The sequence below is a fragment of the Syngnathus typhle genome, linkage group LG22 (genome assembly GCF_033458585.1).
Source record: "Syngnathus typhle isolate RoL2023-S1 ecotype Sweden linkage group LG22, RoL_Styp_1.0, whole genome shotgun sequence".
Lineage (NCBI taxonomy): Eukaryota > Metazoa > Chordata > Actinopteri > Syngnathiformes > Syngnathidae > Syngnathus > Syngnathus typhle.
In genome coordinates, this window is record NC_083759.1 from 7,732,005 (window position 1) to 7,746,206 (window position 14,202).

General features: G+C 45.5%; 1 protein-coding gene across 1 annotated transcript in view; it reads right to left on the minus strand.

Moving 5' to 3' along the window:
- The window catches only part of stxbp5a (syntaxin binding protein 5a (tomosyn)), a 48,311-nt gene that overhangs the window by 10,855 nt on the left and 23,254 nt on the right, over positions 1-14,202 (minus strand). The window contains exons 6-12 of the mRNA XM_061270871.1: positions 12,625-12,759; positions 4,986-5,049; positions 4,614-4,697; positions 3,160-3,283; positions 1,420-1,498; positions 686-840; positions 14-86 (exon numbers count right to left, since the gene is read on the minus strand). Of these exons, the coding sequence (XP_061126855.1) occupies positions 14-86; positions 686-840; positions 1,420-1,498; positions 3,160-3,283; positions 4,614-4,697; positions 4,986-5,049; positions 12,625-12,759 (714 nt within the window). The remainder of the gene's footprint in view (positions 1-13; positions 87-685; positions 841-1,419; positions 1,499-3,159; positions 3,284-4,613; positions 4,698-4,985; positions 5,050-12,624; positions 12,760-14,202) is intronic.

The window sequence follows — 14,202 nt, forward strand, 5'->3', positions numbered from 1 at the left end:
GGGGCGCACTCACCCGTTTTGTGCAAGGTCAATCACCACTAAGTCCTTCTCCAGAAGGACCACCACAGCGTAAGGTTCCTGAAAGTCTGCAAAGTCCAAAATTGCAAAATTTGAGGAAAGAAAAAAAAAAGCACTTTAGGCAATGGCTATTTCAATACAAACGGTGGATCAACACATGTAGACCGAATATGATAATACTCGGCCGTGGCCGGTTGTCTCTTCTGGTATGTTTACGTCTTCATCACACTTGAGTGCATCACTCATCGCCGTATCATTGCAGCAGCCAGACACACAGATGCGGACAATGTAATAATCCTCAGCGATGTCTATTACCAGATGAGATCAGCTGGCTGCCAGTGACATAATGAAGTCACCGCTGTTACGTAATGCGCCGGCTAATCCGTCCCGCAGCTGCTTGTGTGCCAAACCAAGGCTCTTACGCGGCGGATTGCGCTACATTCGCATCTGCTTGTTTCAGCTCGTCAACACGTGGAAAATATGATAATTTTATTTGGACGCAAAGGCGACTGTGTGGAAAAAAAAAAAAGAAGACGACGCAAGAAAACAATCTCCATAGCTACCCTCGGGAAATTCCACATTTATTACAACGCAGCGCGCATGTAATTAAAGAACAGATGCGGCAAGTGTTGTCAAAGCGGCGGGGTGGGGGGGCGAACGGGCTTACCGTTGGGGTATGGCGTCTCGCACAGTGTGAGGAAGTCTACGATGGGGTAGTCCATTTCCAGGACGGCCGTGCTCTTGCCGTGCATGACCGTCAGGCACGGCCGCCGGCCCGCCGTATCGTATGACAGACCGCCGGACAGGATGATGAAGGGTTCCCTGGGGAAAACAAGAAAAAGAAACATCCATCCATCCATTTTCTGAACCCCTTAGTCCCCACGGGGGTCGCGGGAGTGCTGGAGCCTATCCCAGTAGGGGAGTAGGCGGAGGACACCCTGAACCAGCCGATTGCAGGGCACACAGAGACAAACAACCATTTGCACTCCTACTCACACCTAGGGACAATTTGGAGTCTTCAATCGACCTACCAAGCATGTTTTTGGGATGTGGGAGGAAACCGGAGTGCCCGGAGAAAACCCACGCGGGCCCGGGGAGAACATGCAAACTCCACACAGGGAGGGCCGGAGGTGGAATCGAACCCACACCCTCCTAACTGTGAGGCGGACGTGCTACCCAGTCCAAAAACTGTAATTCCCTCAGTTCTAAGGCAAGTTCAAATTGAACCCTGTTGCTAACCGAAACATCAGCATGGGAGTCAGTCTTGGCTAAATTCTATGGTACTTTTACTGTATTTTACTTTGTTTTTATTAGTCGTCATTCTAATGAGTAACCATTCGGCAATAAAAAAATATATATACAAAAATTGAGAATTATTTCAACCCAAAATTCGGTGCTGACCCAATTCTGGTGGTTTTGTACTCCACTTTGAGAATGGGTTTACAAGGCTCTGGCTTCTTTCCATCCTTGGGCTGTTTTCCTGCAATCAAACACAAAACACAAAATTTTGAACCCCTGTCTGCTTTTTTATTGGGGAAAAAAACATGGTTGAAGAAACATTAATTACTAATGTGATTAAAATAATAATAACAATAATAATAAAGAGGCATGTTTCCTACAGTGAGGGACAATTAAAGAATGCATAAACCCGGCTTAAACCGTCAAAGGAATTTGCATAATTGCATTTGCGATACCAAAGTAATTATGCAAACAGCAAAGGTTGAGAAACAAAACAAAAAAAAATCACAGGACTACAATCCTTTCCGCAACACACCGAGCATCGGCTTCTCGCAGGACCTTGAACGTGTCAAAAGTGCTCTGAGGGCTGAAAATCACCAACTGATTCCCGAGCGCGGCACCGCTGCTGCTCACTGCTCCCCTCTCCCCCAGGGGAAGGATTAAAATCACACGGGGATGGGTTAAATGCAGAGGACAAATTTCACCACACCTAGGTGTGTGTGTGACGATCATTGGGACTTTAATCTTAATCTTTAATCTTAAAAGCAGGTGCAGCGTGGGATGTGGCAGGATTAAAACAAATGTAGCAGCAACACTAATGTGTGCAAGTGGAGATAAAAAAAATAAAAAAAGCACAATTCAAGTGACAATAATCCTTTCAATCGTTGGAGGGATGACAAATATTGGCTCAGATGAATTACAGACAAAAGTATTGGGACACGATTCAATAATGAATCAATCGAGGGTTTGGACTCCTTTGGTCGCCCATCAAAATGAGAAGAAAAGAGTCAGACGAAGAATCAAAAGAATCATAAGAAGAATCAAAAGAGTCGGAAGAAAAAGAGTCAAAAGAGTCAGAAGAAGAGTTAAGAGTCAGAAGAAGAGAAAACAAAAGTAGAGTCAGCAGAAGAGTCAAAAGAAGTCAGAATTACCGTATTGACCCGAATATAAGACGACCCTGATTATAAGACGACCCCCCTTTTTCAAGACTTAAGTTTGAAAAAAGACTTTTTGAACACTAAATTTAATTTTTATACAGAAAATTATTACAGTACATCTGAAACAAATGATGATAACAATATATTCGAGAGAAAAAGCATGTTATTTTGCCTCATTCAAATCATGCAAAAACTGTCACATCTTAATATCTGAACATTTAAATATGTAAACTAAAGTGCAATCACATTTGTAAATGAATGGCATCTGTTTTTTCCATTTCCTGTTATCTCTTCTCTTATTTTCTTCTCTTTTCTTTCTTACTGCAATTTTTTATTTTTCTTCTTTGTGCTACCGCTATTTTTTTTTTATTCTTCGTGACAGGGGTTTGCTTTGGCCATGGGAGTTCAAGATTCAAGAGTTTTTTATTCGCCATGTTTGAGCGTGCAAAACAAGGAATTTGACTTCGGTAAAAACACACGCTCTGTTCAACATTTAGGTGACTAACAACATTCAGGACATGTGAATAATGGCAAAAACAGTGTAGACAAATTCAAGTTCAAGTTAAGTTCAGCATTCGCTTTAAAGCTATCTGGCGCCATCTAGCGTTGTGAATGGGTATAATGTCTAGACCCCGAATGTAAGACGACCCCCGCTTTTTCAGTCTTATTTCAAAGCAAAAAACACCGTCTTATATTCGGGCCAATACGGTAGTTTGGTGACTCTTTTGAGGCTGCTGGTGCTTACCGTGTGGGGTGATTGTCTGTATGGGCTTGCCCTGGCCTCTCACATTCCATATGGTCAGAGTTCCGTCTGAGTGACTGCACACAAACTGCTTGCCCTCGTGATGCCAAGCAACTGAGTGGATCGCCTAGGAAACAACAGACAGGGGTTGGAAGGTTCAGTTGGACATGACGACACAAGGTTGTCTTTCGAGCGTATTACTTGCAAGGACAAGGAGAGGAATTGGAATTAGCCACAGTTGGTTTTATTTTGAGTTCCACCATGTAGTAATTAACTGCTATTTCTATTTGCAGGTCAGTGAGTTAAAATGCTAATTAAGACATGCTCCTGACAGTTCATAAAAGGTTTTATGCCGGTGACATTTAAGAGGTCGGGATTGAATAAATGAATTAATCCGCTTTGCATTATTTCCTCCAGGAACACGCCTTTTTTGGAATCAGATCGACTCAGAAGTCAACTAGCAGGGCGGCTTTGCATTCCGAACGCATCGACTCTTTACAAGCGATCATTGCAAACACAATCACAAAGGTCAGTAAAGGGCAACCTTCACGTTTTTTTTGTCTTTCTCTATGGGAACAAAAAGGTTCTCAATACACTGTCGGAGAATCCCCTTCGCACTGTCCCTCCCCGAGCTCAAGATCACTTCTCTCTTGCTCTCTGCTCGGACGGAATGTCTGGAGGTTAACGCCGCCGCACCTCAATGGAATGCGCTATCTATTTCTAAACTTTTCCATTTGTTCCCTACGCAAGGACGGCGAGGACAATGACGGTGTATCGCCGCGACGCATCATTGCGGCTCTGATTGCTCAATGACCTTTGCGTCTGTTGTTATTGTGGACGAGGCAGCAGAGCAAATTAACGAGAACGGCCCAAGCCACGCGCAATTACCGACAACATACAATCCAAGCTTTCGAGAGACTCGTTTGTGCTTCCCCCCCCCAAAAATATATATGTTGGTGATCCAGACACATTTTAAGTATTCGTAGCTGATGGCTCTTCTTAGACGTCTGCGGCTGTTATTAGCCGACCGATGATGATTCTTTATGTCGATGCTGATGCTGATCGTTCTCTCCTTGTAACAGCTCCTTGGTTTTTTTTTTAGGGCCTCTTGGAATTGCATTATGGATCATTATTTGGTTGATTTATTTTTTTGGGCCCAATTTTTTCTCTGTTTCAAAGTTAAAACAAAATGCTCCAGAATTGCTCTGAATTTATTATGAAAAATATTAAAAATATTTATTTAATAGAGCTTCTACTCTTCAGAGATCAAACGAAAGGCTTAATTTTTGTCCAATCATCACTTTCGCAGTTACTGAAGCGCTCATTTATTTTCCGAAAGCGAGCTGCTGTCGGAGTCAACCGTGGCTCCGTTTATTTGTTCATGAATATGTAATTTCAATTCCAGCCGGCATTAAAAGATACCGGAAGGAAGGCGTCAAATAAGAGCCTTTGCCTACCTCATCATAAGTGTAGCGATAGTCGGCCTTCTTTGATTTGAGATCCCACAGGACCACGATCCCGGACTCGAATCCAATTATCAGCTGAGAGAGGAAACAGCGGTCCGGGAGACGGGTCAAGATGACAGATAGAGAGTGAAGAAAGACATTAAAAGATGCGGGGACACAAAAAATAAATAAAAAGCTTGACGCATTTGACATTCATGTGTCACCTAATAGAGGATAGAGTTTGTTATTTTAAGCATTGACTCAACTGTACAGTTAAATGTATGGCAAAATCTATTTCCATTATTTCTCAAGGGGGGGGGGGGATCATATCAATGTCTTATCAGCAGCGTTTCAATCTCTGGGATGCTAAGTGGTATTACATACCTTGCCCTCATCCATGGGGTTGTCACTGATGTGAACGACTGGTCCAGGGTGAGCCTTGGAGGACCTAAGGGGAGACACAAGCGGGAAAGAAGGAACTGAGCAACAAACGTAATTGACTCGGGTCCCTTAACGCTCGAGAGGGTCGAGGTCGACGCAGGAGTGTCTGCGAATCAGCAAAGAAAATGTGCTTTAAAGACATCCAAGCTTGTGAAGATGTTATGAATATTACAGCACCTGTTTTTACCCAAAAGTTATTTTTCTTTGGCTTTTCTAACCAGTGACAGTTCTAGCTCTAATTTTTGTTACTTTTTGGACGTTCACATCACAAGTATCAGCTTTCAGAACGAGAACAAGCATCATTCAGCCACATCTATATTTAGGCCGATGCTTCCGGATGATTGGAGGCTTATTATTACTGAAGCTGTACTGTTGCAGCTTTTTTTTTAATGCTTCTTCTTGTCTCACTTCACCGCCTTCACACATGTGCTGCACACACACACACACACATGCACAAACACCAGCTCAGAGGCCTAGTGGTAGAGTGTCCGCCCTGAGACCGGAAGGTTGTGGGTTCAAACCCCGGCCGGGTCATACCAAAGACTATAAATATGGGACCCATTGCCTCCCTGCTTGGCACTCAGCATTAAGGGTTGGAATTGGGGGGTTAGATCACTATGGAAGTTTATCTGTGCCATCGGATTTTGAATTCGAATTTGTAGCACTGAATTTTTTTACATCCAATTTTTAACACTGAATTTTTTTTGCATCTAAATCAAACTTTGAATTTTAAAAGCCATCGAATTTCTAGCACTGATTTTTTTTTTCCCTAAGACATTTTTTTCAATGTCTCAAAAAATTCAGTGTCAAAAAATTCAATGTCTTAATAAATTCAGTGTAAAAAAATTCGACATCTCAAAAAATTCTATGTAAAAAAATTCAATGTCTAAAAAAATTCAGTGTAAAAAAATTCGATGTCTCCAAAAATTCAGTGTAAAAATATTCAGCGCGGACATCCGGGGTAACCAAGGGAGAAGTAATCGATCCCTGTATCAAATCATCCAACGTTCAGCCAATCAAGTTACGCTCCATTGGTCATGTGACGTCGAAACAGGAACGTCGTGAAGTTCAAGTTCATTACAGTATTACAGTATTAACTGTTACTGTTACCTTTGAACTTCACGACGTTCCTGTTTTGACGTCACATGACCAATGGAGCGTAACTTGATTGGCTGAACGTTGGATGATTTGATACAGGGATTGATTACTTCTCCCTTGGTTACCCCGGATGTCCGCGCTGAATATTTTTACACTGAATTTTTGGAGACATCGAATTTTTTTACACTGAATTTTTTTAGACATTGGATTTTTTTACATTGAATTCTTTGAGATGTCGAATTTTTTTACACTGAATTTTTTAAGACATTGAATTTTTTGACACTGAATTTTTTGAGACATTGAAAAAAATGTCTTAGGAAAAAAAATTTCAGTGCTAGAAATTCGATGGCTTTTAAAATTCAAAGTCTGATTTAGATGCAAAAAAAAATTCAGTGTTAAAAATTGGATGTAAAAAAATTCAGTGCTACAAATTCGAATTCAAAATCCGATGGCACAGATAAACTTCCATAGATCACCAACTGATTCCTGAGCGCGGCACCGCTGCTGCTCACTGCTCCCCTCTCCCCCAGGGGATGGATTAAAATCACACGGGGATGGGTTAAATGCAGAGGACAAATTTCACCACACCCAGGTGTGTGTGTGACGATCATTGGGACTTTAATCTTAATCTTAATCTTAATAAGGCACATCTTAACACCCACTTTGTGAAACATACACCCATAACAATCAATTAGCCTCTCGCTAGATTACAGATGTAACTTGTCTGCCTGTGCCATATGGTTTATTTTCTCTCGTTTAAAGACTTTCAACCCAACTGTGTTAACCTCATGGGGCTTTACAAATGAAAGACGTTTAGTGACCAAATGGCTTTGACCAGTGGGGTTCCCCAGGGGTCAATCCCGGAACCCTTGGGTTTCCATTTGGCAAGTTAATATGTAAAGTATAGGACTGTAAATTTACTCTGTCACCGAATCAAAAAGATCACAGCCTTTTAGAAAACGTGAGTTTTATGTAAAACGGTATTACATCAAACACGTCCTCATCCAAGGTGACACGGGGCCACACACTGCACATGTCGCGAGTATGCCACGAACAAGCTGCTGTTGTGAGGGCTTTTGATGTCACCGGCCCGGCAGCAACACCAGATGTTTGCCACGTCAGCGTGGTTTTTTCTTCTTCCTAAAACTGAATAAAATTGGACTTTTTAAACATACCATCGCCACAACTGGAGTTAACATGATATTAGAAACAACACAAAATGCTCATTTGTGGCCACAAAATCCATCCATCCATCTTCTTCCGCTTCCGCCAGACTTTCCTCTCCCCAGCCACTTCATCCAGCTCATTTCGAGGGATAACAAGGCGTTCCAAGGCCAGCTGAGAGAAATAGTCTCTCCAGCGCGTCCTGGGTCGTCCCTGGGGTCTCCTACCGGTGGGACATGCCCGGAACACTTCCCCAGGGAGGTGTCCAGGAGGCATCCTGATAAGATGCCCAAGCCACCTCATCTGGCTCCTCTCAACGTGGAGGAGCAGCGGATCTACTCCGAGTCTCTCCCAGATGACCGAGCTTCTCACCTTATCTCTAAGGGAGAGCCCGGACACCCTGCGGAGGAAACTCATTTCGGCCGCTTGTATCCTGGATCTCGTTCTTTCGGTCATGACCAATAGCTCGTGACCATAGGTGAGGATAGGACCATAGATCGACCGGTAAATTGAGAGCTTTGCCTTTTGGCTCAGCTCTCTCTTTACCACGACGGACCGGTACAGAGTCCGCATTACTGCCGACGCTGCACCGATCCGCCTGTCGATCTTGCGCTCCATCCTCCCCTTACTCGTGAACAAGACCCCAAGACACTTGAACTCCTCCACTTGGGGCAGGATCTCATCCCCGATCCGGAGAGGGCATTCCACCCTTTTCTGACCAAGGACCATGGACTCGGATTTGGAGGTGCTGACCCTCATTCCGACCGCTTCACACTCGGCTGCGAACCACTCCAGTGAGAGCTGGAGATCATGGCCTGAAGAAGCCAACAGCACCACGTCATCTGCAAAAAGCAGAGACGCGATGCTGAGGTCCCCAAACCAGACCCTTTCAACGCCTCAGCTGCGCCTAGAAATTCTGTCCATAAAAATTATGAACTGAATCGGTGACAAAGGGCAGCCTTGGCGGAGTCCAACCCTCACTGGGAACGAATCCGACTTACTGCCGGAAATGCGGACCAAACTCTGGCATCAGTGATATAGAGACCGAACCACCCTTATCAGTTGGCTTGGCACCCCGTACACCCAAAGCACCCTCCATAGAACCTCCTGAGGGCCACGGTCAAACGCCTTCTCCAAGTCCACAAAACACATGTGGACTTGTTGGGCGAACTCCCATGCCCCCTTGAGGATCCTGTCGAGGGTGTTGAGCTGGTCCACTCTTCTACGGCCAGGACAAAAGCCACACTGCTCCTCCTGAATCCGAGGTTCGACCTCCCGACGGACCCTCCTCTCCAGCACCCCTTAATAGACCTTACCAGGGAGGCTGAGGAGTGTGATTCCCCTGTAATTGGAACACACCCTCCGGTACCCCTTCTTAAAGAGGGAACCACCATCTCAGTCTGCCAATCCAGAGGCACCGTCCCCGATGTCCACGCAATGTTGTAGATGCGTGTCAGCCATGACAGCCCCACAACATCCAGAGCCTATAAGAACTCCGGGTGGATCTCATCCACCCCCGGGGCCTTACCACCAAGAAGTTTTTTAACTACCTCAGTGACTTCGACCCCAGAGATTGGCGAGTCCGCCTCAGAGTCGCCAGGCCCTGCTTCCACAATGGAAGGCGTGTCGGTGGAATTGAGGAGGTCTTCGAAGTATTCGCCCCACCGACTCACGACGTCCCGAGTCGAGGTCAGCAGCACGCCATCTCCACTGTAAACAGTGTTGACGGTGCACTGCTTCCCCCTCCTGAGACGGCGGATGGTGGACCAGAATTTCCTCGAAGCCGTCCGGAACTCATTCTCCATGGCCTTGCCAAACTCCTCCCACACCCGAGTTTTTGCCTCAGCGACCGCCAAAGCTGCGTTCCGCTTGGCCATCCGGTACCTGTCAGCTGCCTCCGGAGTCCCGCAGGCCAAAACGGCCCCATGGGACCCCTTCTTCAGCTTGACGGCATCCCTTACCGCCGGTGTCCACCAGCGGGTTCGGGGATTGCCGGCACAACAGGCACCAGCTCCAGTCGGCTGCCTCAACAATGGAGGCGTGGAACATGGTCCACTCTGATTCAATGTCCCCCGCCTCCCCCTGGACGTGGGGAAAGCTCTGCCGGAGGTGGGAGATGAAGCTCTTCCTGACAGGGGATTCTACCAGACGTTCCCAGCAGACCCTCACAGAGCGTTTGGGTCTGCCAGGTCGGACCGGCATCTTCCCCCACCATCGGAGCAGACCCACCACCAGGTGGTGATCAGTTGACAGCTCTGCCCCTCTCTTCACCCGAGTGTCCAAACTATGCGGCCGCAAATCCGATGACACGACTACAAAGTCGATCATCGAACTGCGGCCTAGGGTGTCCTGGTGCCAAGTGCGCAGCGCACATGGACATCCTTATGTTTGAACACGGTGTTCATTATAGAAAATCCGTGTCGAGCACAGAAGTCCAATAATAGAACACCACCCGGATTCAGATCGGGGGGGGGGGGGTTTGGGCGTTCCTCCCAATCACGCCCTTTCAGGTCTCACTGTCATTGCCCACGTGAGCATTGAAGTCACCCAGTAGAACGAGTCCCCAGAAGGAGCGCTCTCCAGCACTCCCTCCAGGGATTCCAAGAAGGGTGGGTACTCTGAGCTGCTGCTTGGTGCATAGACACAAACAGCAGTCAGGACCCTTCCCCCCACCCAAAGGCGGAGGGAGGCTACCCTCTCGTTCACCGGGGTGAACACAAATGTACAGGCGCCCAGCCAAGGGGCAATAAGTATGCCCACACCTGCTCGACGCCTCTCACCGTGGGCAACTCCAGAGTGGAAAAGAGTCCAGCCCCTCTCGAGAGGGCTTGTACCAGAGCCCAAACTATGTGTGGAGGCAAGTCCGACTATGTCTAGTCAGAACTTTTCTGCCTCACACACCAGCTCGGGCTCCTTTCCAGCCAGAGAGGTGACATTCCATGTCCCAAGAGCCAGTCTCTGCAGCCGGGGATTGGACCACCAAGGTCCCCGCCTTTGGCCGCCACCCAGCTCACTTTGGCCCCGCCTACAGGTGGTGAGCCCATGGGAAGGGGGCCACAAAATAATAACGTGAATAAATATACAAATAAGTGTACCGTATTTTCCGCACTATTAGGCGCACTTAAAAACTTACATTTTACTAAAAAAAACACAGTGCGCCTTATAATGCAGAGCGCCTATAATGCGAGCTGAGGCTCATGGGAATTTGCGGGTGGCTAATGCTATAATAATAGCTGGTATACGTACAAGGCTATTTCATGTCAAAATAGGCTGCTCTGTTAATGTTTTGAGTAAATTTACGGATTGATATGGAAGGAAAACATATGTAGGTAAGCAGTATCAATGTGTTAGATCGAACTTTAGTCAGTTCCGATCATTTTATAGGAGATCGTTTGAGAAACGCGATTGTTTACACTTTGCTGAGGCTCATGGGGGTCTGCGAGCTGAGGCTCATGGGAGTTTGCGGGTGGCTAATGCTATAATAATAGCTGGTATACGTACGTACAAGGCTATTTCATGTCAAAATAGGCTGCTCTGTTCATGTTTTGAGTAAATTTACGGATTGATATGGAAGGGAAACATAGGTAAGCAGTACCAGTGTTAGATCGAACTTTAGTCAGTTCGGATCATTTTATAGGAGATTGTTTGAGAACCTCAACCCCTAGTCAACCTCAGTTTGTTGCAGTATAGCTTCTATTTTACGCGCCTTTTAATCTGGTGCGCCCTATATATGAAATAATTTCTGAAATAATTAATTCATTGAGGGTGCGCCTTATAATCCAGTGCGCCTTTTGATGCGAAAAATACGGTATGTGTGAATTTACAATTTGTGTATGAATCACAATATTACGTCACCTGTCCATGTGCTTCCAAATCTTCAAGTCACTCATAAAACTTTAAAACTGATCTTTTTTTGTCGGCGGACCTCCGAGCGGTATAGCTCTGAGTACATTTTAATGTAATCGTAATGACGCATACATATTGAACACCACGGCCGCCATTAAAAAGCAATTTGTCAAAGGGAAGTCAAAGTTACGGCGTGTCCTCAAAGCCAGCAGCCCTTATCGGCCCTTTCTATCTCATCATGCGCATCTATCTTCTACCACTCCTCCCCGTAACGGGAAAAGCTCTCTTATCACCGCAGGTGCTTTCTTCCGCTATCATTCCTCAAACCACACCCCTCCTCCCTCATCCCTTCCTGCTCCACTCTGGCCTCATCTCCCCCGCAGCTCAGACGTCTGCGTGTAGTGTACAGTGATCCTGGCGGACACCTGTTCCAAGCCTCCTCTGCCAGTCCCTGGCGGCGCTCACACACACACACGCACAGGAAGGGGGGAATGTGTGAAGCAAAACGCTCCGGTGAATAATTAAAGCTTCTACAGAAGGGAAATAAAATGAAACCTGTCAAGCTGACAGATCCATTGAAGGCACTATGGGAAACATTTGTCGGCCTACCTAGGAAGAATTTTGATGATTTTTATTTATTTTTTTGCTTTTCTAATATTCCATTTAAACAATAATAACCTCTTGAAAATGTAAAGTAGTGATTACACAGCAGCACTTAGTTGAGTCAATAGGCCGCGTGATGCCACAACGGCAATATGAGTCCAGTTCCTATTAAGTTCAAGTATTGATCTGGACTCACTGATTACTTTGCCAGGATTTTGCACTTCTAAACTGTCAGTAATTCAGAAACCGGCAGTAATAAAGACATTTTTTGCAGAGGATAAAGAATATATACCCGTGAGTATTGCTATATTTTTGTCAACATGTGTTGCTGCACCATTTGTGTTGAGGCATTAGACCAGCAGCAGATAGATGCTACTACAAAAATGAAATGCAACGTGGACTCCTCGTTACTCCAAAGGCCCGTAGAAAGTCTTTGGAAGGGACATCAATGCAACCTTGCTAGGTGATGCTGCTCCTATCGGTCACCATTGTAATCCTGTTCATATTTGATAGCAATTCATGATTCCGGTTTGGACGCTGGTCTGAGTGCACGCTGGCGCGTTTTGCTGCCGCTACTCACTGGCTGTTTTTACTGTTTTACTGTGTTTAGTATTGTATAGTATATGCTATTGTTTGAATTTGTTTTTAACTTGTTTTTAACTCTTTGTAAAGTGACCTTGAGTGACCTAAAAGGCGCTTCTAAATAAAATGTATTATTATTATTATTATTATTATTATTATTATTATTATTATTATTATTATTATTATTATTATTATTATTATTATTATTATTATTATTATTATTATTATTATTATTATTATTATTATTATCATCCATCGTTAGCTTGTAGTAGACATAGCTAACACTCACAGTTCAATGGCTTTGTTCCACATGATGACGTAGCCTGAGAGCATGAAGGATTCCACGTTGACGATGTGGATGTTCCCCCGTTCGGTGCCGATGTACAGCCACTTGCTCTGGAAAGGCAGGTGGCAGAAGGTTATCCTGCAAAAATCAAAACACAAAACCAGTTAGCCGACAGAAAACCCGAGGACGGACATCACATTGGACACCATTGGAGACTCCCAGACTGACTCCCAGACTGGAGTTTAATAAAAGGTTACACATTTTCATCATTTTGCTCTTTCATCCATCTTCTTGTTCCACCTCCAGATCATCCCAAGAATAATAATGTGCAACCTTGCTCACCTGGCTGCTTAAATATTTTATGGTTGACGTTTTGATGCGTTTTGACTAAGTCCTCCAAAGACAGAGGGAGGAGTTGAATTCAGGTTTGTTTGTTTGCTTGCGACGCATTCCACTGTGAAAGATTTTGTGACGTGCAAAAAAAAACTTCCCCCAAATGAGAGTTATCCGTGTGTGCCGACCCCTTATTATCTCAGATCATATCAGCGACATCGATGTCTGCTGCGAGGCCACGGGGTCACCCCGTGGTGATTTGGTGAAGAGTGATTTGGCAGGATTTCTTCCTTCTTCTCGCTCGCATCGCCAACAGCGCATCCCACAGAGTGATTCAGCGCTGTCTGGCGGAGGCCCAGTCTGTCTCAGCTCCGCCTCCCTTCGCTTCTCGCCTCGTTTCGGTTATCCCGAATGAACGGATGCCGGCGCCCGAAGGGCTTTCCGCAACACTGCGCTCGGCCCGTCCCACTCAAATTTGGATCGCTCGGCGGACAAAAGGAGGCTTCTGTCTGCGCTAAGTATGCGAATATGGATGTGATGTTAGAGCGTGGGCAACCTCACTTCAAATGTTTTTTTTTTAGAGGATGGAAGTGACGTCTAGTAATACATTGTATTTCCTTACACAACTGCAATGCCCTAATTAATTTCTGGAACTTAAATACTTTACCCTAAATAAAAAAGATGACAACTGAACTATTGCAGCCTTTCAGGAAGCAAGACATCTCTCGCCAAGCGCAAATGTGTCTCGGGGGTTGCGGCGATGCTTACGAAATGTCAGAGTCAGTCAAGCGCTTCCGTAAGGACGCGAGCCGCCCCGTTTAAGTCGCTGGCGGCCACCTGTCCGTCATGTCAGCACTGCGTCAGATCACCGCTTTTGACACTTAAGCCGTCCTGCGACTTTTTAGAAGAATGACCGCTACAGCGTGATCTGATCGCATCCGATGGGTGACCGCGGCGCCGGTGATGGGAGGAGACAGTTTGTCGGACTTCCTTGAGATGTTGAATTATATTGGCGATGTGATTTGGAAAAATGTTGAGTCATCATATATAGCATCAAGGCTAAAGGTCCTCATGTTAAGTTTTCATTACTGTGGGGAAAATAGGAAGCCTGGTGTGCACGCTACGACCCACCTCAGCCTTATCAGTCGAACTCAATAACCTTAAAGATAAGCCGTGGGTATTTATGCCATCGATTCCGCGCCTGTCACTGCTTGGCGATGAGCCACTGGGGCTGCAGATTACCTTCCC